Source organism: Gopherus evgoodei, chromosome 3, assembly GCF_007399415.2.
Source record: "Gopherus evgoodei ecotype Sinaloan lineage chromosome 3, rGopEvg1_v1.p, whole genome shotgun sequence".
Taxonomy (NCBI): Eukaryota; Metazoa; Chordata; order Testudines; family Testudinidae; genus Gopherus; species Gopherus evgoodei.
Window position 1 is genome coordinate 128,764,649 of NC_044324.1, and position 25,749 is coordinate 128,790,397.

Genomic DNA, 25,749 nt, shown 5'->3' on the forward strand with positions numbered 1-25,749 from the left:
AAAGTTGGTGGGGGCGGGCTTTGTGTCAGGGAGGTGCCTTTTGTCATCTTTTTGACAACCCACCTACATTTGTCCAAGTTATAAGCCTTTGAAAAAATCACAGTTTGCAAATGTTCAATAGAACATTACTATTGTTTAACAGCTAAAACCCCTAAAGATTCCTTCCTCACAGTGCATGCTCAAGCCTCTGACATCTCCTACTGCTGAATGGACTGTGCAGGCATCATCCCTACAGAGTGACTGTGCGTGTTCTAGTCCCTTACAGCAGCTACACATGACCAGGCTGTGGATGTGCCACTCCCACAAGGCAATTGAGCATGCTCCAGACTCTGGAGCAGTGATGGGCAACCTGAGGCCCGGAGGCCACACGTGGCCCATCAGGGTAATCTGCTGGCGGGCCGCAAGACAGTTTGTTTACATTGACTGTCTACAAGCATGGCTGCCTGCAGCTCCCAGTGGCCGCAGTTCACTGTTCCCAGCCAATAGGAGCTGCAGGAAGCAGCATCCAGTATGTCCCTGTGGCCCGCACCATTTCCCGCAGCTCCCATTGGCTGGGAACGGCAAACCACAGTCACTGGGAGCTGCGGGTGGCTGTGCCTGTGGATAGTCAATGTAGACAAACTGTCTTGTGGCCCACCAGTGGATTACCCTGACGGGCCTCGTGCGGCCCACAGGCCGCAGGTTGCTCATCACTACTCCAGACTCTCACAGCTCTTCTGCATGACAGGACTGCACATGCACTATTCTCGCAGAGAAACTTAGCATGTTCCATCCCCTCACAGCTTCTACACATGACTGGACTTTCCATGCACCTTTCCCACAGAGCAACTGAGTGTGCACCAGCCAAGGTGTGAAGCTGGACTTTCCTTGTAATTGCTGCTCCCAGCAGCTCTAGGCTGGGCTAAGGCCAGGCACTGGAGCCGAGAGCAAAATCTGTGAGACTAGAACTAGCTGGGTAAAGAGAGTGAGACTGAGAGGCAGGGAAGGGAGACTGGGCCTGGGAGCTGGAGGGGAAGCTGGGGTTGTCTGGGGAAGGAGACTGGGACTGGGAGCAAGTGAGGGAAATGTATGGGGTGGGGGAGCGGGTTGCAAACCAGATGGCTTGGGGGAGAATAGGGAAATTGTATGAGGGGCTAAGAGGAAGTGGGATTCAGAGCCAGTGAAGGTTGGTGGAACCTGAGATTGGATGAGATGCTAGGGACTGGCCGCCTTGCAACCTTAATAATGTTTTTTTAAATGTAATTATTTGTATAGTCCCCCAAAGTGTACTAGACACTTTACTAACCCATAAGAAGCTGCTTAGAGTATACAATCTAAGAAGAAACGAATGGGACAATGGATGTTAGAAGGGATACAAAGCTATAAACAAAGTCAGAAAAGTGATGTTTGGCTCTTGTTTTGTTGTGTCCATGATTTTTATACTGTTTTGTGTATCATTTCTCCTCTTAATCCAAACTGTCTCTCTTTCTCCTCACCATGCCCCAGTGCCTTGATCTTTAAATATCAAAGGAAGTCTGACAGGTCTGCCTAATGTGTTTTTGTCTCAAACACAGCACATTTTGAAAACTGGTTAATTCTACCTTCAAATTCAGAGAAACAAACTCTTAATTCTAGTATTGTAGCCCCACACTTTATTCACTTAACTGGACTACTTCTTAGGTGTTACTAGTAACTAAGCTTTTCATATCCTGAATAAATCACATTCTACATGTATTAAATTTGTGCTTTGGTTATTGTGATAATTTGGCATTTACATCCCATGTGTGTAGAATGAATAGGGGTAAAGTTTTATTTGAGGCATGCTTATGGAGGGTGAGGTTTTGAAGCTTTACATAGGGGACAAATGAGATACACATAGTGATGTTTCTAGTACACGTATATGCAAGGTAGATGAAATAGACTGAGTTGTGTAGCTTCTAGTGAAATGGTAGATGGTGGAAAGGGAATATGTTTTGTTTTATAAGTGATTACATGGCAAGATGTTCGTGTGTCTCACTCTGAAGAGTTGGGTGAATTAGAGGAGGGTCTAGGGCAGTGTTTCTCAAACTGGAAGCAGCAGCCAGTAAGTCCCTCAGCCCACGCCGCTTCCAGCTGCCCCCATTGACCTGGAGCAGCAAACTGCCGCCAGTGGGAGCTGCAATCAGCCGGACCTGCAGATGGGGCAGGTAAACAAACCAGCCTGGCCTGCCAGGGGCTTTTCCTACACAAGCGGCGACCCCAGTTTGAGAAACACTGGGAGCAAGGGAAAAAATATTCATCACCTGCTCTTACTGCTGCTCTTAAATGTGTAGTGTGGAGGGGAGGCTACCCCAGAGCTGTTTCTGGGTGGCTATGGAGGGCCACAACCTGAGTAACCACACCCCCTTTGGGTTACAGGGCATAGTCCGGCACACTGTAGTTATCTCTATCCTCCGCACTCAAAGGTGAGGGTCCTGCATGGGTGCACTAACAAGACGATCAAGAATTTAGCACTCAGCCTTATAGGCATAAAGACTGTTTCCCAAAAGCAGCTTTAACATGACATTACATTTGACAACATGAACTCTGCAGCCTTTTAGTATTTCCAAATAACTGTATTTTGCTGGAAAGTTTGAGGGATGGGGTGAATCTTAAATAGGGAACAAGAGGTTACAGATGTTTGCCAGTGTTAGACTCTGGGTTAACCAATACAGTTTCATAAATTTCAACTACAAAATTTCAAAATTGGAGCTAGCTGGTGTGAGGACGAAACCAGCTTGTGCATAACTAAACTGAGTGGTAACACTCCGGTCATGAGTACCAAAATGTCCCATCCTAACCATCAAAAAAGCAATATGAAAACTACACTCTAAGGCTATTTAATTGTGAAAAATCAATTAGATAAATGTATACTGCTTCTGATTTGCTGTGTTTTTTTAAATTATACAGCTGCTGACATTATGCAAAGCTATTAGTATTTATATCTCAACTATATGTGGGCAACACTAGGAAATATTAGTTTAATAACTGTAATGACAGCTGTACTCAAATCAAGATGAAATTGTTTTTTAAAATAGAAAATCCTCTTATTTATTTCCTTAATCGACATTTCTATTGTACTCACCGCTATAGAAGGCGAGTGCCGCATACTTGGAGACAGATTAAATTATTTGTAATTATATCACAAGTGGAAGCTTTTAGTCAATGGGAAAAAACAATTGCTCTGAGATTACGTCAATCTCACTTAAATGACTGATAAAAAAATTCTAATACTACTTTGGACTTCCACAGTACCTTCCATTGAGATCTCAAGATATCTTTCCAAAATTAATGATTTTAGCCTCACAACACCTGTGAGAAATAAGTATCATTATTCCCATTACACTAATGAAGAAACTGTGAAACAGAAAAGTTACACATAAAGTAGAAATAAACGTATTCCTGTTTCTCACAGAGGTCCTGTGAGACTTAATGCATTATAGCAAAAAGCAATGGCAGGGTGTAAATTAGTGGGTCACTCGGGCACACCTTAAGTACCTTCAGCCTTGTGCCTTTATCCATCCCAGAAGGCAACAAAGTCTTTTAGTGCATGCCCTGAAAAATGACTTGTTACTATTAAAGTATGGGATATTGTTAATTCTCTCTCTCTCCCACTCTCACTCACACTTTCACTAGTCTATTTGGACCCCTTCTCACCTCCTGCATTCCCAGAAACCATGCTGCTCTTTCAGCAACAATTTGTCATCAAACCACCAGTTTTAACTCCCTTTATTTTATAAACATCAAGGCCTTGGACGTGCATTCAGGTCCCTGTGGATGGACCCTTACACTGGTCTGCCCACAGACACGGTTGCAGGCTCTGGCCCTAAATCTGAAACAGTGAACAGCTCCCAGTTGAGTTTTTACATTAGAAAGTGAGTTAAAATGGCTGGAAAGGGAAGGGACAGTTTTTACTTGCCACTTTCTTTTTAGTGTTTCACTCTTTCGCTCTCTCCATTTCCACCCCAGCTGTCTCGTCTTCACCCTTTCCTCACAAGGCACTGCCATATTATTTATTATTATTATTATTACAAAATTAGTTCAGAGAATGAAGAATATGTTAACTTCATTGGTGCTATCCAGGACCTGCAGCCTCAGGCACACTTTAATCAATTACATTATTAGAAATAATTCATGTTTGAAACCAGTGGATCTACTGGAGAGTTTAAAGACCCTGTTGTGTTCCTTCTGTTCTACTTAAAATCTATATTATTTTGCAAGGAGAGAAAGTAGCCAATAGCTGCTTAATGTAGCTTATAGAATCACAGTACCACACCGGAAGACTCTCATGAAAACTGCAAGTGGAAGTGGAGCTCAAAAACCCTCCAGGATTGACTGAGAAGGGATTTTCTCATAGAAAAATGCTACTTCTTGAAAGAAATCCATTTTTGTCAAAATCAAAAGGTTGTTTTAACTCCTTTTTTTGTGTGAGAGACACTTGCTGTTTAGTCACCAGGAAGCGAAGCACTATCTAATGCCTTAGTTCTACTGCAAATACTTTAATTAACCTAATTTCCTTCCACCCCAAAATTACAATGATTTATGAGAATTATCATTGCACTTCAGTTCCTCAGGCAGCTGAGTAGAAGGAGGGAAGAGATGAAAACACAGCTGGAGGAGAAAAGGCAAAGAGGGAAAGGTTTCTTGTGCGGGATGGGGGTGAGTTACAGGTTTAACTGCCTTTGCATGCATCTCAAACTTTTTGATGAATTTTTAAAAGTTAACTATGAAAACAGAGTGCATGTTGGGGTTCGAAGCAGACAATTTTAAAACATATTTCCATCTTTTTTATTCCTCTATTATTAAATATAATGGGTGAAAGGTTAAATATTTATCTGCGTGCTGAGATCCCAACCCATCATCAGTATGGTTTTAAAAAAAATCATGAAAGAAAGTACAACGACAATACAAATTCTGCGCTGGACAATTGGCCTCCAAAGCCATACTCTAATAATCTTTAGCTTCAGAACTGTAGATGGAAACCTCTGTACATTGCTGAAGGGAATCATTAATAATGAATGCCAGTGTGGAACTGTGATGGGGTACACAAACCCCACATGGGAGAGCAAGGGGTTAAGGAACAGCTCTGGACTCAAGCAGCCGTTGCCAGTCACATCTGCAAAGCCTATGCAAGCTGGAGGCATGACTTTAAAAAGGAGAGAACAGCTCAGAGGGGGGCAGTGGAAGGGAGCAGATGGCTGTTCTGAGGGGAAAGTACTGTCCTTGGAGTTCATTGCCTGGGATCTGACAATCCAGACCTGTGAGAACCCACAAAGAAGAGACTAGTGACTGAGTGTGCGGGTCAGAAATTAGACAAAAGTGATTGTCTCCAGGAAGCTAAAGGAGGCTGGGGTAGGAAGTGGTCTGGGAAGGTAACTGCTTAGCATACCAAGGCACCGATTGGAGCTGCCCACCATTTGGCCCTGTATCAGAGCCCAGTGGAGAGGGCAGTCCAGGGTTCCTGTACCCACGCTAAGAGAACATTGCAACAACAAGAGCCTTACCTAGGGTGAGATGCCGGAGGTGGGAAGAGGCAGGGCAGGGACTTGGTGGAAGGTGTGGAGTGGGGATGGGGTCTGGGGCAGAGCAGGGGTTGAATACCCCCTGGGAGCTGAGTGAGTTGGCACCTATGCTCCACCCTCGCTTCTTTTTTGTTATGGGTTACCTGGGTGTCAAGGTGAATTGTAAGGAGATGCCACTGCACCAGTGGTTGAGATAATAAAAATGTTCAATTAGGCCTTTAATAGAGTAAGCTAGCAGCTAAAAAGTACTTTATCTCAGAAAGTTCTGAAAACTCATTGGGTCCACTGGACAGCAGACAAATGAGATAGTTCCTTCATCTCAACAGAAACTAAAGCAATTTCTACCCTCAACTTGAAGGAGCTGGTTATCTAGTTTTGACAAGAATTAATTTAGTAATATACTACTAGAGGATGTGAGGGCAGTGAACTTTTTAAAGGAATTATAAACAAATTTCCCTACCTTCTCCAATGTCAGTTCTGTATTAGGATTACAGCACTTAAACCATATGGATTTTAGAATCGAAGCGAATGGAGTGACTCCTATCCCTGCTGCAATGCATACACAGACTCGATAGTGAAAAACATCTGTAGTTGCAGCTCCAAATGGTCCATCCACAGCCAGTCTGAAGTAACAAAGTATAATTTGTTAAAAGTAAGCAACATATCAATGTGACTCAAAATCTGAGAGATACTAGGCTACATTTTCAAAAATAGTGCTTCTGTTGCATATATAAAAATCACACGTCTAAACTGTCACACAAATTGCTATCACATAAGGATTTAATTTTCAGTGGATGGCATTTCATAGCAAAGCAACTATTTTGTGTGAAATGAGAGCACAAGAGCATCCATGTGAGTTTGGGGCCTGGCCATCTATTTAAGCATGCAATTACAATTTTCAGGCTTTCTGAAATGTGATTAGTCATATAATTACATGTCCAATTTTAGCCAAGGTATTTGCATATTTAATTATAATTTACTGCAAAGCATCCTGTTGTTAGAGCTTTATTTTCCATATTGTATAAATCAAAGGATAGAGGAGCAGATTTATTAATCTTTTTGAAAAGTTTTCAGTATGTATTTATGAAATGAAAGAGATAGAGAGAAAGATCATATGTAAGCAAAGAATTAGTTTCTGAACTCTTTCAGAGGAACAAGTATTTCAGAAATAAAATATACTTAATAAAACTGGAAACTCTACTTAGAATCAGAATTAAGAGAAATTCGTTCAGGTCTGAATTCCTCCAGAATCAACAGTTCTCAATCAGCATCAGTCAATTTGAATAGGAATGATATAAATTAGAGCTGAAAAAGAACTATTAAATCATCTAATCCATCCTTCTTGCAGCATGGGATGTAACCCTACAGTATATTTGTGAGTGCTTTGTCCAGCCTAGTTTTAAATTACCCAAGTGATGGTGCTTCCATCACTTCCTCTGGAAGTTGTTTCACAAGCTAACATCTTACTTTCAGGAAACGTAAGTTTCCTTATTCCAGATTTTCTGTTTACTTGCAGATGTCATTGTCTGAGTCACAGTAAAAGGAAGTTTAAACAGTGTAAATGAACATGCAGATGTTGTAGGAAGAGTTAAGTACGCTAATAAGAAAGGAAGAGGTAATCACTGTGCAACAGTCCACAAAATATATTTACATTAATTATTTGAAAATCTATTATTTTGAATGTTATGTTGCTGGCTTGTTGAAGGGTGTTTCTGCATAAGCAAACATGTCCCATTTTCAATTACACTAGTCATTTGATTTGCTGTTATTCAAGTATTTCCAGTGGTTTGCGTGGGTAATTGCATGTGAAATAGCAACTAAACACGTACTAAAAGACAATCGTTGATCATTTAGCCACAAACCCAAATGTGGTTATATAAACATCTATTTTTTTCTCCACATCTGTCTTGATTTGTGCATGTTGTGCCCAATCCTGCATTTCTTGAACACTCAAAACTCCCACTGAAGTCAGTGGGAATTTAGGGCATAAAAACATACATGATGAGGTTTGTCATCATCTGTCTAGATAGCATGTGGTAGGTACACTGCAATTATATAAGATGTACCATTCTCTGCATATAGCATTTATGGAATATTTAGAAGTAATTTTCTGTATAGTGCAGTAATGATTTAGCGGCATGATTTCATTAATATCAGTAGATGTTGATGGCTAAATCTCTGTGCACTGTTTGAAAATTCATCCTTTACTATTAATACTTGAAACAGGCGATTTTTGTTTTGAAAATGAAGTTAAACAAAGGTTACTTACGAGTAACACGAATTCTCTGAACATATTACTTTTTGCAGATCCCGTAGGAGTTGCATACCATGCCTAGCAAGCCATAGAACCATTTCTAGTAGTAAACAATTAGGAGACACACAAGCTGCTGCCATGAATCTAAACATTCCGCACCATATTTATAAGTCTCACTCACTTCTAAGAATCCTTAGTACCTCTTTGCCTTACTTAACTCTATACAAAGATCTAAGGGGGAGGGAGGTAACTGAAAAGGATTTGTGAAGCTGGGGCAGAATGGAGGGAGAATGCTGGGAAAGAGGAAGAAGCACGTAGGTGTCAATAGAGGGAAGATAGTTCCCTAGACCCAGTGAAAGTGGGATCAGGACAGCTGGGAGAAGTAGAATTCTCTCTGAGATAAGGAGTGGAAGTAGAAAAAGGGATCCAAGTACTGGAAGAGAGTTGTAGGACAATGGCTCTCAACCTTTCCAGATGACTGGGGAAGGGGGAAGGGATAGCTCAGTGGTTTGAGCATTAGCCTGCTAAACCCAGGGTTGTGAGGTCAGTCCTTGGGGGGGCCACTTAGGGATCTGGGGCAAAATCAGTACTTGGTCCTGCTAGTGAAGGCAGGGGGCTGGACTCAATGACCTTTCAAGGTCCCTTTCAGTTCTAGGAGATGGGTATATCTCCATATTGTACCCCTTTCAGGAATCTGATTTGTCTTGTTTCACCTCACTTAAAAACTACTTGCTTACAAAATCAGACATAAAAATACAAGTGTCACAACACACTATAACTGAAAAAATTGCATACTTACATTTCAGTGTATAAAGCAGTATACACAAGTCATTGTCTATATGAAATTTTAGTTTGTACTGATTTCACTAGTGCTTTTTATGTAGCCTGTTGTAAAACTAGGCAAATATCTAGAAGACTTCTGTGTACCCCATGTTGAGAACCACAGTTGTAGGGAAGCGCAACACAGGGCTAGGGAGCAAGAAAGAGGTAAGGTACTATGATGATAGGTGCCATTATAAGAACCTATATACATAAGTTAATAGATAGGAAGCTAGCATACATAAATGGCTACTGTCATTTTAATCTGATTCATAAATATACAGGTATAGCTAACTGGCCATATTTATGTATAAGCTGATTCTGAATCAGGGATTTGTGACAGACCTTCTTGATGACTAAGAGCTCTAAGTTCATGTCCATATTCATTTTTCTTTAGCATAATGACATACTGAGATGGTTCCAAGTTTATCATCTAGTACTGTACAAAAGGCAACACACACAAAAATTAGTATTTAAACCTTGGTAGCTTCCAGGGCTCCTTAAAGACGTTTTCCTCTGCTCCACAGGCCTTGAACAGGGCTCCTGTCCAATCCCCAACTACTCTTATGTGCACACTGAAGAATTCCTCCTCAGGAGCTGAGGTAAGCGTGAAAGGATGCCACTCTAGTTGGGATACAGAAGGGCACTGTAGAAATATATACTGGCCAGGCTCCATTTTAAAACCACATTTCTTCATATGGAGTTCAAGGACTCCAGAGGAATGAGTCACCACCTAAACCATAGTAAATCACAATAAAAGATTGATTTGTCCTGTTCTGCTGTGTTAATTATGAATACATGTTCATTTATAATAAGTTACAAAGCTTCCTCTAGTTCACTTCTACTTGCCTTCAACCAAAAGGAATTAAAAAGCAGGATACACATTAGTTTTTAAGTTGGCAGTGGACAATGTACTATACAATATATCATAGTGCTACTGTTACTCAACATCAAATTAAGAATTTCAGTTGCATGTACTATATGGTATTTTGCATTATGGATTTGAGAAGTCATGTGAAGCCTGTGTGAGAAACCACATTTTAGGCAACTTTTAGCTTGAGAGTCTGAGACAGACCACACAACTGTATCCCCAAACGTATTGGGCCTAATGTTCCTTTCAAAGCAATTTGACTCCAGTGTAACTCAATTGACATGTATGATGTTATTGCTGATTTATATCAAAGTATGTAAGAAGAACCAAGCCCATTGAATACAATTCTAATTCACTTTTACTAAAAGCTCATCTCAGTTAAGCAACTGAGTCTTTTAATATCATGAATGAATATCAGTCCACTGAAATTCTCATTTTAGTGACTTTACCATCAAGGCTCATCTGCCACAATTATCCTCCTAGACAATGAGTCTGAGTCTGATCTCACTTAAACCTGGTTTCACAGCTGTGTAACTCATTGATTTCAGTGGAATTATTCCTGATTTATTTACTAATGTAAGTGAGATAAACAGGCCTTGAACTTAAAGACAGATCCTCAGTTGACATAAGTTGTCATAACTCAATTGACTTCAATGGAGCTATGACTATTTTTACCAATTAAGGATATGCCTCATAATCCCCTTCAGGTCTCCAGGCTCTATGGGTAGAATTCTGGACCACTAATAAAGTGACTATGAGTTTTGCTGCTAAGATCAGGATTTCATGCTGTGGGGGTCAAAGAGGGAGAGACATCACCTGATCACAGGTTGCCTCATCAATCTAGTACAGATGCTCCCCGGGTTACGCAAGACCCAACATATGCAAATTTGCACTTAGTTCCATAAGCCAGAAATAGGATTTTCAAATCGTGTAACATACGGGAATACGTTTCTGACTTATGCAAAATTCAAGTTATGCTAGGCTTTTTGGAAAGGAACAATTACATAAGTCAGGGGATGTCTATTCATTGAGGAACAAGTTTGCTTACATGTAGAACTTATGGACTCACTATTGGAATGGAAGCAAAAGCTAAAACCAAATAAAAAAGCAATACTTTGCAAAACTACATGGTAATACTGGAAGCTAGCAGTCAAGATGAAGCTACAGAGTGGTCATCAACAAAATTAGCAAATAAAAAACGTCTGTTGATAAAAACCATTTCTTTTGTACATTGCTTTTTATTCAGACATTTAGACTACATTACATACCTTTGTAATGACAACTTCCTGCTGAAATCTCCAGAACCTAACAATTTTTTCACCGATGTATACTACCATAGGACTGAAAATCCATTTCCAAGCCTGTAGAAAGTTGCACATAAAAAGACAACAAAAACTCAAGATACAAAATGTTTTCATTTCTGATGAAATCAGTAGTTAGCATAAAATGACATGATTTGGACCTTTCTTCTATGGCTTTTGGTTGACCTACCAAGAGAGCATATTTCTTGTAGTGTCTACTAAGGAACAAATTCTGGCATTTGCTTGAAACAAATATAATCAATTCCTTAATGGGTGCACTACAAAAGCTGTGTTAATGTACATCTGTATTCTGACCAAGATCCTCCCTTTAAAAGCTTTTCCTACTAACAGACAAAAGGATTAACTACTTAGGAGTTGTATGTATATGTCATTGCTAGATCATGGAGTATAAATACATATATTTATGGAGCAAAATCCAAAGTCTTACTCCCTTGCTTTTGTCACAGAGACTGAGACATTTCAGAGTGGTCAGAAGAGAGGTAACCAGCTTCTCCACAATGATCTCATTGTTGGCTGTTGGGTTTCCAGTATGCAAATGTGTGCAGCACTAGCCAGAATTAGATCCAAAATGTTCACTTATGCTTTAAGTATATATTCTCACATATCAGTTCATCTGTTCTGTATCAATAATTGGACTAAGCTAATTTATGGCATCTAGCTGGTCGTACTGTAGATATTATACATGATCATTGTACTTTGCTGATCATATATACTGATCAATATAATAATCAAAAATACATAGCTGATCATGTATATTAGTTGATAATTGTACTCAGTTGGAGTATAATAGCTTTAGATAATTATATATAATTGAATCTGCAAGATTACAAAAATGCAGACATGTATTAGTACAGAGGACACCATCATATTTCCAGTCTAATAGATGGAAGAATGCACAAAAAGATCATTTAAACTAACGAAAGACCTGAAAAATAGGTGGCTTTTCAAGCCACCTAAATCAATATTTGTTTGCTGAAACATTGACTTTGGTGTACAAATGATGCTAGGTTATAAAGCATCTTTTATGAGAAGGAAATCTTCATTCATATTATGTAATTCCTTTAGATGGTGCTAAGGGGATGGATTTGCAATTTGCCTAGGATAAGTCTTGAAAAATAAGTTAAAAATATACATTCAAACAATGGCATGAGGCTGACAAAAGTAAGAAGATTCTGAGTTAAAGCAGAAACTCAACTCATTCATTGTCCCTAAAGACTAGAGATGTCTCTGCACAGTCAGCAGTTTGATATGTCCCAAATAAGTTAGCATAGATCAAGTTACAACAATGATTAAACCGGTTTTTCTCCTTTCTCTTTGTCCTACTTGTAAATAAAAACATGTAACAAGAAATGTAAGAGCTCAGCCAAAGCTTTCAAATGAGCCACTTTGATCATCAGCAAACAGCTTTTAAACACTTTCATTTTAACGTCTTCTGGATGGTTAAGAATAACAGAGCATCGTCCAGAACTGGTGGACTGGTAGGTGACAGACGTCCTTCACTAGTAATCAGGAAATTTACATTTTTTCCCAGGTGGTGATTTCTCCTCATAATTAGAATGAAGTGAGATGGTGCTGAACTGACTCAAGATAGGGATTGATGATATAAAGTCTGATACAGGTTAATGGTAATTGTGTCACCGACTTCAGTAGAAGCCAGATCAAGCCCATATGGGCTGATAGATACAATATGAAGTATTAAAGAAATGTCATCAGGATTTTTGCCCTCTGAGAGTTCTTTTGAATGGAATTCAGAAGTACCTACCAGATATTATATCACAGCATATTACACATCCAGCAAAGTAACATTCTTACAGATAATCTATATGCCAGATGGTATTATCACAATTCATTCAATATAATGTGAATTTAAGTTTATAGTTTTGGGTATGCAGGAAAGTCTGGTAAAGGAGGTCTAACAGAGAAAAAGATAAGTTCCCTAGTTAACTTTATGATAGTTAATATCAGGCCATGCTATTGAAGCAAGCTTTTGTCTGTATTCACAGGGCATAGCAGCATATTGATTTTTATGGAAACACTGTAGCTGAAATTTTTAGAGAAGCATTTATTTCCTCATTAATAGTGGACAGTAGCTAACAATAGTTTAAGAAAAATATATGTCAGCCATTAAAAGCACTACAAGATACTGAATGTTATTTTTTCCTCAATTTAAAAATTTTTGAATGGAGGTGCAGAATCCTTTGGAAATCTTAAACATGGTCTGCAGATCCCCAGGGGTCCGTGGACTTCAGGTTGAAAATTACTGCTTTAGACAGTAAGTTCTCAGGGGATGGGGTCTCTTTATTAGGGCTGTCAAGTGACTAAAAAAATTAATTGCAGTTAAATGTGCGATAAAAAGAATTAATCGTGTGATTAATCATGCTGTTAAAAAATAATAGAATACCACTTATTTAAGTATTTTTGGATGTTTTCTACATTTTTGAATATATTGGTTTCAGTTACAACATAGAATACAAAGTGTACAGTGCTTACTTTATGTTTATTTTTTATTATAAATATTTGCACTGTAAAAAACAAAAGAAATATTATTTTTCAATTAACCTCATACAAGTACATACCATAGTGCAATCTCTTTATCATGAAAGTTGAGCTTGCAAATGTAGAATTATGTACAAAAAAATAACTGCTTTCAAAAATAAAATAATCTAAAACTTTAGAGCCTACAAGTCCACTCAGTCCTACTTCTTGTTCAGCCAATCACTCTGGCAAACAAGTTTGTTGATATTTGCAGGAGATAATGCTGTCTGCTTCTTGTTTACAATGTCACCTGAAAGTAAGAACAGGCATTCTCATGGCACTGTTGTAGCTGGCGTTGCAAGATATTTACTTGCTAGATGCACTAAAGATTCATATGTCCCTTAATGCTTCAACCACCATTCCAGATGACTTACATCCATGCTGATGAGGGGTTCTGTTCGATAACGATCCAAAGCAGTGTGGACTGATGCACATTCATTTTCATCATCTGACTCAGATGCCACCTGCAGAAGGTTGATTTTCTTTTTTGGTGGTTCGGGTTCTATAGTTTCCACATCAGAGAGTTACTCTTTCAAGACTTCTGAAAGCATGCTCCACACCCCGTCCCTCTCAGATTTTGGACAGCACTTCATATTCTTAAACCTTGGGTTGAGTGCTGTAGCTATCTTTAGAAATCTCACATTGGTATATTCTTTGCGTTTTGTCAACTCTGCAATGAAAGTGTTCTTAAAATGAACAACATGTGCTGGGTCATCATTCAAGACTGCTGTAACATGAAATATATGGCAGAAGGCAGGTAAAAGAGAGCAGGAGACATACAATTTTCTCTGAAGGAGTTGAGTCACAAATTTAATAAATGCATTCTTTTTTAAACAAGCATCATCAGCATGGAAGCATGTCCTTGGAATGGTGTCCGAAGCATGAAGGGGCATAGGAATGTTTAGCATATTTGGCACGTAAATACCTTGCAATGCCGGCTACAAAAGTGCCATGCGAACGCCTGTTCTCACTTTCAGGTGACATTGTAAATAAGAAGTGATCAGCATTCTTTCCCATAAATATAAACAAACTTATTTGTCTGAGCAATTGGCTGAACAAGAAGTAGGATTTTTTTAATCACAATTAATTCTTTGAGTTAATTGATCGACAGCCGTACTCTTTATATTTGTGTAATGTACATATCAAGCACGTTCTTTATACTGAATAAATAATAAACAAACAATAACAAAATGCTGTAAATAATGGATTTATATACAGAAGGCTTGATTCCGAAATCCACAGTCTTCACTGGGAGTTTGCCTGACTAAAAAGGACTATACCAAAAACAATTATTAAGGAATAATGATACCTAGCATTTTTCATCTGTAGATGCTAGTGCGCTGTACAAAGGAGGTGAGCATCATTAGCCTCATAATTTAGAGGGGGAGGCCAAGGCCCAGAAAAGTGCACAATTGTGAGGTCACCCTACAGGCCAGCAGTAGACCAGGAATAGAACTCCAGCATCCTGAGTCCAGGTCACTGCTCTAGCCAGTGCCACTCTGCTTCTTCAAGAAAGGACATATATATATAAAAAGACATGAGCTTCATTCTTACCACAGGTTCACTGCCAGAAAATAGTGGCAAAGGACATTGAGTGGCTTTCTCCCATTCTGAGTAGTGATCTTTGCAATAAGTGACATTGTGCAGCAACAGACTCTGCGGTGTCTGACCTCGGATGAGCTGACTTAACACATAAAAAAAAAGATATACAGTTGATATGGTCTCTTTTGTTGTTTTGATATACTAGTAGGTTAACAAATACTGTACTGAATGCAGAAATGGAAATATCTGAAAATATGGCGGATGATTTGTTGTCTTAATGTTGTTCTTTCAGATTGTCTCAACTATACTTCTTCCACAAGGTTTTTCACTGTCAACCCACCAAGTGCAGCATTTATGCTATATTATAAGTATGTAGCAACACCACTGGCAGTTTGGTGTGTCAGTACATGTAACATGGAAATCTCTCTCATCTGTGGATTGAGTCAGAAGCAGAGACCTTGTCCTCCTTTATATGTGAACAGCTGGTGTTACTCAGAAAAATAAAATAATAATCACTTTCTTTTCTTTGCAGCTTTAAGAAACATATTTAAAGAGCATCAAATAATTGTGAAGAGCCTTAATGAGATGCGTGGTTTTTTTGTTAACATATTTAAATTTAACTTCTTTACACTAGAGAATTTACAATGAAGTGAATTTCTTTGAACATACCCTTCTCAATTATTGATTTTTTAAATGTACCACAGCTGGTGCTGATTGTGGGTGAAGAAGAGGGGATAATGAGGCTGGGTCATATTGTTGCCCTTCTTTATCCCTTTCAGATTTATTTGAGGCCAGATCATGGTCTGTCCTGTGCACTAGTGCAAGGGATTAGAGGGGATAAAAGGTGCTTCCTTATTCCATTGTGCCAGTGTTCCACACTTCCTGCATGGAGGGGGCTCCATAAAGCCACTACATCTCTCCCTCTCTCAGGTGAACAGGAAGAAGCAAGAGGGGAGTAGGGAGTAGGCAGAGCCTTGACTCTTGCCTCCCCGCACCTCCCAAGTGTGTCCAGTTGAGAAGCTATGCTGTTCACTGGGAAGTGTACTTGTGACATTTGATGCAGTTTACTCATGCCCAGGAGCAACAAGGAGAGTAGGGGAAGACTGAACTCCCTGAGTCAGTCTCCCTCCCAGACTGCCCCTATCTCTGAGCTAGAGCACAAACTGATGATTCAGCACTTTATTGTTATTATCTATGGGGTTCTTTTTGGGATCACAGTGTGCAGGGGTGGCTCCAGGCACCAGCGCAGCAAGAGTGTGCCTGGGGCAGCAAACCGCAGGGGGCAGCCTGCTGGTTGCTGTGAGGGCGGCAGGCAGGCAGCTTTTGGCGGCGCACCTGTGGGTGGTCCGCTGGTCCCATGGCTTCGGTGGCAATAAGGCAGCGGGGATGCCGATGGCACAGCACTGGCAGACCTCCTGCAGGCATGCCGCTGAATCCACATGACCTACGGACCGCCTGCAGGAGTGGCATCAAAAGCCACCTGCCTGCTGTGCTTGAGGTGGCAAAAAACATAGACCCTCCCCTGACAGTGTGCCATTCTTAAGAGTGCTGAAGAGCAGTTTACACTACTAGTATTTGAATAGGAGTGGATTGAAGTCAGAGGGACTACTTGTAGAGTAATGTATTAATCCATTGCCTGTCATGCTAACCAATATTGTCTCATTGTTTTCTTGGGCTTCCCCACCAGTTTGTCTGTATCCATCTGTTGTTTCTTGGTTTGTACTTAGGTTGCAAGCTCTTTGGGGCAAGGACCATCATTTTGTAAAGTGTTTGTATAGCACCTAAGACGATGGGGTCCTGGTCCATGACTAGCACTCCTAGGCGCCATGATAATACAAATAAATAATATGAAGTAATAATATTAATAATAGCAATCATCAGTTTGAGTAATGGTATCACATTTTGTTCATGATGGATTAAGGGACCAAAAATAAGAAGGCCTCTTGGTTCTATCCGCTTGGGTGCTTAGGTGCCAAAGTCCTGTTTTTAAGCACCCCTGTGATCCGCAAAACTGCTGCTTGTCTGTTGCCTAAATCACACCAAATCCCCCACTCACACTCACTATTGTAGGTTTGATTCATGTGTGATCCTAAAGTGTTGATATCATCATATATAATCACTTCATACCAGGCATATCATATATATATATATATATACTCACCCCATACCATGGATAACCAGACCAATAAAGAAAACCATGAATAGGTGATGGGTATACCAGAACACCTCATAGAATGATCTTCTGATGATCTCTGTGGATGAAGTCATGATCAGAATGAAAGCCACAGCGATTATGACACCAGTTACTCCAGCTATGGTAGTTAGTATCTGTGTTGTTGTGTTCTAAAATAAGAATAAATTGTTATGTACAGAGACTAAATCAGAGATGCAGCTTCAGTATAAGAATGAACATAAACAACAAACCAGACAAGGCAAAAAGATTAGAAGCTACATGAAAAAGGATTATTTGTTCTGTTATCCATTTAGGTTTATTCCAGACATGAATGTAAATATTAACTGCAACTTGTCTGTTTCAGAAATTGATGGGAGGAAATTACATAATCCTGCTAGTTCTTGCATCTATTTTTGTTGTACAAGAGCGCCTCAGAAAAGAGAGAAAATAAATTAGTAGAGTTAAGAGTAGGTAAAAAAAAAAGAGATAATAACCAGAACAGCACTGAAAAAAATCCACCCTCATTTTGAGAGAGATAAATGAGGGGTGCTCAGTGGCCTATGGACTGTAAGAAGTATGGATCTGCTTTGTTCTTATTTCACTTTAACTTACATCATTTCAGGCAGCAATAGATGCTCCTACCTGATGGCCTCACGTTCTGTTGCCACTGTTGTCTCCATGAGACATTCATTCTGACTTCAGGCTTCCAGAATTTCAAAAGAGCGGCAGACTACAATTGAGGATTTATCCTTTCAGGGCTCTAAGCTGTTCTCTGCCAGGATGGATGATGCTATGCACATACTGAAAGACTCTTGTGCAACACTTTGCTCAATGGGAGTCTACACTTCTGCTATTAAAATGAAGCAATTTAAACCACAACTCTACCTGAGACCATTGTTCCATCAGAGGCCCCAGTAGACAGAAGATCAAGACCTCATAGACTCATAGACTTTAAGGTCAGACCTTCTTGATGTTATCTGCCATCTTCCATGGCAATGGGCCTTTCTCACCAGACATCTTCTACCTCAAAGCAGTCATTTTGAATCTTTAATTGAGGACAACACACCAATTATATCTCCTCCTTTCGGGATCACAATGGTCCCTTTTGTATTGTACATGGCTGAAGATCATGTTGGACAAATAGGTACTCAGTACACTGGATATGTAATCCAGTTCATCTCTCTTCCTTTCCCCAACCCACTCTCCCCATCCCTTTTCAGAGAGTCTTCTTATGAGACCATGTTACTTTAAGAGCTATGGATTGGGCACAATAGAGTTGGGCATGATAGAGGATCCAGGAGGATTTTATTCCTGCTCCTTTGTGGTCCCAAAGAAATCTAGTGGCCTCTGCCCCATTCTAGATCTAAGAAAGCTGAACAAATTCATCAAGAAAATCAAATGCAGCATGGTCACCCTTGCTTATATTATCCCTTCCTTGAAGACTGGAATGCTGCCTTCAATTTATAAATGTATATGTCCACGTAGCGATACATTCTTCCCACTGGAAGTACCTTCAATTTCTGATAGCCATCAACCACTGCCTGTGCACATTGCTTCCTTTTGGCCTGTCATCAGCTCTGAGCATTTTCACCAAGTTCATGGTGGTGGTAGAAGCCCACCTTCATTATCTGGACATTCAAATATTTCCTTACATGGACGATTGGTTGGATCGAGCAGCATTAAGAGATCATGTCCAAACCAATGTCCTAGTCATCAGCACGCATTCTTCCATCAAGGTCTGAAAATAAGTTGGGACAAATCACAGCTACAACCAACTCAGCACATGACTTTTATAGGAGCAGACCTCAACACCAGAACAGACATAGCTATCTTCCACAGGAAGTCTTCCAATCTATAGCCTTTTCTTTTCAAAAATCCTCAAGTTCAATCCAACAACAACAGTGCAAGTCTCAGCCACATGCCTCAGGCACATGATTAACTCTGCATGCCAGACTTCACCTCTGTTGACTGTAGTCTTGGCTTCATTTGTATATTGACTTTCTAGGCATCTGCTGGACATGCAGTTTGTGTATCAGTGCAAGTCCTTCAGTCTCTGGATTGGTGAATGGATCAGCAGAATGTATACAAATGAGTTCCATTTCTGTCCCCAGAACTGATTATGTCTTTAGTTACAGATGCATCTGTCAAAGGCTGGGGGGCCCATCTGGGTCAACTTCAGGCTCAAGCTCACCTCAGGAAATTTTCCTTCATATAAACATGCTGGAGCTCAGGGCCATTCATGAGGCTGGCATAACATTTATGCCCACATCAAAAATTGGGTGATTCAAATTCTTGTGGACAATACGACTGCTATGTTTTACATGAACAAGCTGAGAGGGACGAGCTCATCTCAGTTGTGTCAGGAGGCTATCCTTCTGCGGAATCTATGTATGGAAGTTTCTTTGAAGGCCTTCCATTTTCCCCTAACCTCTGGCTGAGTTACTGAAGTCCTCAAATCATGATTTAAAGACTTCCACGTGTTTCTCAGTTTCTGAAGAGCCTGGTCAAAGTTTATTCTCCTGTGTCTGATCCTGTACCTATTTGGGATTTGAATCTAGTGCTTTCCAAATTGATAGTACCTCCCTTCAATCTATGGATATGACTTCATTATCTTTATTGTATATGAAGATTGAGTTTTTGGTGGCAATTATTTCCATCAGTAGGGTTTCAGAGCTTCAACTTCTTTTAGCTTTATTGTCTTTTATAAGGGCCTTCTAGGCCACATCCTAAATTTATACTCAAGGTATTGTCAGCTTTCCACCTATATCAAACAATTACTCTTACGGTGTTTTTTCTCCAAACCCCATGTATATAAGGCTGAGGAGGCTCTCCATACCTTGGATGTTCATTGAGCCATAGCTTTTTACTTGGACTGCACTAGATTCTTCATCCCAGCTCTTTGTAAGCTATGCAGTGTCATCTCAGTGAATCTCATACTGGATCTCTGACTATGGCCTTGTCTACACTTGCAAGTTACAGCACAATTAAGCAGCCCCAGGCGCTCTAGCTCACTCCCCGTCCACACTGGCAAGGCATGTAGAGCGCTCTGACTCCACAGCTACAGTGTTGCTGATACTCCACCTCGGCGAGTGGAATAATGTTTGCTGCATCCCCGCTGGAGTGCCGTGGCGCCAGTGTGAATGAGGTGTTGTGTTACTGCACTGTGATCAGCCTCCGGAAATGTCCCGTAATCCCCTTAAGTCACGTGGCCACTCTTGTCATTGTTGTGAAATTGGCAGCAGGCATGTGGAAATGCCCTTTCAAAGCTCTGTTTTGGAGAAGCCGTCTGCTTATCAGCTCCAAGAAAAAGCAAACACTTACTGTTTGCTTTGAGTGAGTGAGAGAGGGGAAGGGGGGTCTGAACTTACAAGACAGCATGTTGACACATCTCAGCACCCCAAAAATCCATTCTCTCTCCCTCCACATGCATATAACACACTCCCTGTCACACTCCACCCCCACTCCCCCTTTGAAAAGCACTATGCAGCCACTTGCGTGCTTGAATAGCTGCCCATAATGCACCGCTCCCAATACTGCTGCAAGTATGGCAGTAAATGTGGCCACGCCAGTGTGCTTGCAGCTGTCAGTGTGAACACATGGCAGCACTTTCTCTACTGCACACTACGAAGGTGGGTTTAACTCACAGTGCTCTACATCTGCAAGTGTAGCTGTGCCCTATATCAAGCTCTGTTACAACCTTACTAAAGTCTCTCCTCCATTGAGAATAACTGCTCCCTCTTCCAAGGCTCACTCCTCTACATCAGCATGTGACGAGGTTTACCAACACCACACTGGGGCCAGCGGGGCCAGACCAATCACTGTGGGCCCAGGTGACCTCACCCTTCATGCCTGCTTGAAGAGACAGATAAAAGGAGGCAGCCCAGCTCAGTTGGGGCTGCCAGAGGAGAAGGAAGGACATGTGCTGCGGGCTCCTGTAGAGGAACCAGTGACTGTCCAGGTTGTTGGGACTGCGGACCCAGACTGAGCTGTGAATGACCAGCCAACCTCGGAGACTGACTGGGACGCTGAACTGCTGCCAGCCAAGAAGATGCCTGATATGGGCCTTATGTATTAGAAGCCAATGCTCAACAAGGAATTTTATGGCTTCCTAGACCCTGGGTTCCTCTGCTTTCCATTCCCTGCACTGCCACTAAGAGCCCTAGCTAGAGACTGAGTGTTTGCTCTGCCCCATCCCAGGGGCTACAGACTGTTTGCTTGGTCTGCCCTGTCCAGAGAGTCTGACCCCTCAACTACTATCCTTTGCCCCAGCCAGGAGGTTCGAGACTGAGCATTTGCTTTCCCACACTCCAGGGACTATAGACTGCTTAGTTACTTGGCCCCACAGTCCCCCCACCATCACAATTGTTTGACCCAACAGAGAATCCCAACGATTGTATGACCAACTCCACACTGGGCCAACAGGGGTGGCCACACTCAATATCATAGAATATCAGGGTTGGAAGGAACCTCAGGAGGTCATCTAATCCAACCCCCTGCTCAAAGCAGGACCAATCCCCAGACAGATTTTTACCCCAGTTCCCTAAATGGCCCCCTCAAGGATTGAACTCACAACCCTGGGTTTAGCAGGCCAATGCTCAAACCACTGAGCTATCTCTCCTCTGTGACACAGCATTTCTGAGTAATGTCCCAATAGGTCACATATGCAAGGCAGTAGCGTGGTCTGTGCATACTTTCTCTACTCATTATGCCATCATTCAGACCTCTCTTGACAATGCCAGCTTTGGCAAGTTGGTGTTACAATCCCTCTTCAGATGATCCAAAGTCTCTCTACCTGCAAAGTCACCTACAGTGGAAGGTATATATACATAACCTTTTTTTTCTCCTTTGAGAGATTATTTCCCTTGGAATAATTGTTGTTCTTTGAGATGTGTTGTGCATATATATATTTCATGACCATCCCACCTTCCCTCTACTTTGGAATTATTACAGCCATGTGAAGGACTGGAGAGGGAAGTGGCAAAGATGCCCATTTTATGCTCGTGCCTCAAAGCGCGAAGAGAGCAATGGTGCATGTGCCATCTAGTGTTACTGCTGGCATATCCAGCTCGAATGCACTGGCACGTGTGCACACACACCTACAGTGGAATGTGTATGTGCACAATACATCTCAAAGAACAACAGATACTGCAAGATAAGTAACCATTTTCATACAGTGTAACTGAAGGCCTAATTTGGCCTGCAGACCCTAGATTACTGTGGATGATGCACAAGAATGAAAGAACCCAGCTTGAATTCCAGATCCCGAGTTGACTTTGTAGGGTTAGAATGAGAAAAAAACATATTTTTACTTGTAAAGTGAACTTATTTGATATGGAAGTGCTGGAGAGATGATAAGTTCCACAGTGCCATTTTTAGAGTTGAACTACTCTCAGATGTTCACACTTGACAGCACAGAGTATATTTTCAAACTGGGGTCTGAGATGAATATGTTCAGATCCTATTACATGTGAACAGGATTGATCTAGGTGACATTTTGACCATTTACATCTCACTGGCCAGTTTGAATGTTGAGATGAAACAATGAAAAATGTCAAAGACTCTTCGTGCGCTGCTACTGCAGAGGCATAACTAAACTGAAAAGAATACTTGAATTACTGCTCTCAGAACTTTCTTCTGTAAAGGTGGAAGAGATCCTTTGTTTGAATTTATTCAGAAAGACAGACTTATCCAGAATGTAGAGACAGATGCAAGTGGGCAATAAAAGAAATGTAAAAATAATTATCAAAAGGTTAAAATATAGGCTACGTATACTTAGTTACCATGTAATTGCCAGGCAAGTATATTATTATTTGAGAGGTTTGGAAAGGTCATCAGGAAATTTACTTTAATGTTTTTGGGAGAGTAGGCTTACCTCAGAAAAATGGGAGTAAACCACCAAAGGGTGTTGGGCCCCCTCTGAAACCTACAAATTCTTCTTCAATCAGTGGTGAACACATCACATGTGCATCTGGTGACTGTGGGTAGAGTGTTCCAGCAAGGTCTCTAAACTCTAGAATTTGCTTTACCCATGAGTCTGAGAGACCTGCCCAGATCGCCAATGTTCAGGTAAAGGCCATGTATGTTCAGGCCTTTGATGCTAGTGGAGTAATTCGTTTATTTGCTTGATGTGTATGAGATTTGATTTTTCTTTCTTTTAGCAGATGTCAGTTGAAAAATAATTAATACAATAATATCATAACTTTACACTTGCAAAACAATGTAAATACACAGATTTATGCTTGCCTTCCACCTTCAATTCAGATGCCTATTTTCCCATTCCTGGCTCTCTACTTAGCACCTATATTTCTCATTATATTTGAAGTATGTGACATTATACACAAGCAAGCAAATAACACCAGTGTGAACAATGGTATAAAGCAACAACTATAAAAATAAAAATCAACTAGCTGCAGCCTGCACTCATTGAGGAAAAAAATCTACTGTTGTTTACACTGGTATAAAATCAAGAGCAAGTCCACCAGAACCAATGAAGTTACTCCCGATGTACACCAATTAACAAAGAGTAGAAACTAGCCCCAAATTAAGGAAACCTTGCAAAACCACTGTGAGAGCCTAACTCTAGCTGTGAAAGAAGTTTCATTATGTACTATTTTTTTTATTTTAAAATATTGTTCTCTCTTTCTAGTCAGAGGTGGTTAGCCATATTTCATATATCAATAGCTTACAGGTTTAATACATTTTCAACTAATAATACTCATCATCTACACCCCACTTATCTCCTCCCTAAACTAATTAAAATAGCAAACGCATTTCTCTGAGCTGGAAAACCTGAAAATTGCATTTTTGTAGCTATTGCTTTCAGCTGAAATTCAGGTTAATCTTTGACAGCATCTCCTAGCTCTGCTTAAAAGGTATTGAAATATAGTTTTATCAATAAAAGAACCTGCAGAGGACAATTTTTCAGATGAGGAAAGCCAGCAAGCACCTAATGACAACTTACCACTTCATAGCTTCTAATTGGGTTCAAGTAGCTTTCATTTGGTGTTTTGCCAATGCCAGAAAGTTTATTCTGCAACCCCCCTGCTTCCTTCGATTGACTTATATGATATCGCTCTATGTTGACCAGATGTGCAACAATATGGATGACTGTTTGAAAGAGAGAGTTATGCAAACAGAAGTTAAAGTTGTACATTTAAACATGCCAGCATCAATTTTATTAACTATGACATGAAACATTTTAAAAGTCTCTTTATGGATTAAGATCTTTACACAGTAATCAACAACAAAAATAGACTTTTGTCAGCGTGTAATACATGGCAACCAGTTATGTTCAAAGTATAAAATCAAATAACAGATTCAACATAATCTTCCCACGTTTGGGGTCCCGATGATGTCATTTCTTGTGTTCCCAAATGTATTGCCCTTTAGCTTTTGGTGCCATGGAAAGGTGTGCTCTTGAAAATAGGAATGATACACCATAAAATTGATTGGTTTCACTCAAAATTAGGCATGTTCTCTTGCTAAAGTGTTTATGGAGCCTTTCACTTTAATGGTACGTATGCAAATTTTACTAATGTCAGAAGTAACACATAATTGGTGCCGCCTAATAAGTGGCCATGATGACGTGTTTTCAGAGGTCTTAATTCCTGTTGGACAAAGAAACTAGCACATCAAAAATGACGACAAATGCAATGGGTGATTCCAAAGGGGAACCCCAGGATTAAATAGTCATAACCTATTCCCCCCCAATAAGTGAGTCCTGCAGTGTCAGGTTCAGTTAGAGCAGCATGGGGAAAGCCTACATTTTGCAGCTCCCACTGCTGTACCTCTTCTGTGAAAAAGAAAACATCAAATTTCCACTATAGCTTATTTGTCATGTCATTTAGCTCTAATCCTTGTAAAAATGTTATTTGGTATCAGCAGCACATTATTCTTTTCTTCTACCATAATCAGAGTTCTATTCCCAATGCAAACACATCCTACCAGATTTATGTTTTGGGGGCCTTACTAAGAAATCTACTTAGACCTAGAATTTTCTTCCTTCTGATGGATGACAATCACTCCAACTTGTACCTGACAGATATAGCACAAGTCTGCTAGCATGAGCCAGACTGTGCTTTCCTGGAAATTACTTTGTGCAAGATGTTAATATACAAAATATAATCCTATACAGAAAAAATATTAAAATTCAAACAAATGCATTCAGAATGTTGGTTTCCCTGGATCTTCTATGATCTTAACTACTAGCTTGAGTTTTATTAGATTTGTGCTTCTGATAGTTTCTTGTGTGCCACTAGGAGAAAAAATAATTCAATCTAAAAGTGAATTATAGCAGGCTAGTAAGAGTAATGAAAACTTCTAATTTCATTTTTCAGAGTGGTTCCTTTAATGCACAATAGTTGTAGCAAGGTAAAAAGTCTGGCACCAGACACCTTGCCATTGGCTAAAACATTTTATATCTCTACAGTGCATTTTGTGGAGTTTCCTTAGCTCTACAGTGTGTGGAATTTGCTAAGTACTTTCAAAAGCCACTGTACAAATTCCTGAAATTTATGAGATTTTTTTATTGCTTCCAATTTATTCATTATGGGTACAGAGCTTAGAATGCTTCATCTATAATTTGTTTTTACCAGTATTTTCCCACTGCTCATGAGTAAGCGTATACTATGGGCAAAATTCTGCATTCCTTACTCAACCAAAATTTCCTTTGACATCAATGGGAGTTTTGCCTGAGTAAGAGCTGCAGGATTTAG

At 40.2% G+C, this 25,749-nt stretch overlaps 1 protein-coding gene across 1 annotated transcript in view; it reads right to left on the bottom strand.

Annotated features, from left to right (window-relative positions):
- NOX3 (NADPH oxidase 3) overlaps nucleotides 1–25,749 on the bottom strand; it is a 45,177-nt gene that overhangs the window by 12,735 nt on the left and 6,693 nt on the right. Inside the window, exons 5-10 of the mRNA XM_030554262.1 lie at nucleotides 23,997–24,142; nucleotides 17,024–17,205; nucleotides 14,875–15,004; nucleotides 10,732–10,824; nucleotides 9,072–9,325; nucleotides 5,980–6,142 (exon numbers count right to left, since the gene is read on the bottom strand). Coding sequence (XP_030410122.1) covers nucleotides 5,980–6,142; nucleotides 9,072–9,325; nucleotides 10,732–10,824; nucleotides 14,875–15,004; nucleotides 17,024–17,205; nucleotides 23,997–24,142 — 968 coding nt within the window. The remainder of the gene's footprint in view (nucleotides 1–5,979; nucleotides 6,143–9,071; nucleotides 9,326–10,731; nucleotides 10,825–14,874; nucleotides 15,005–17,023; nucleotides 17,206–23,996; nucleotides 24,143–25,749) is intronic.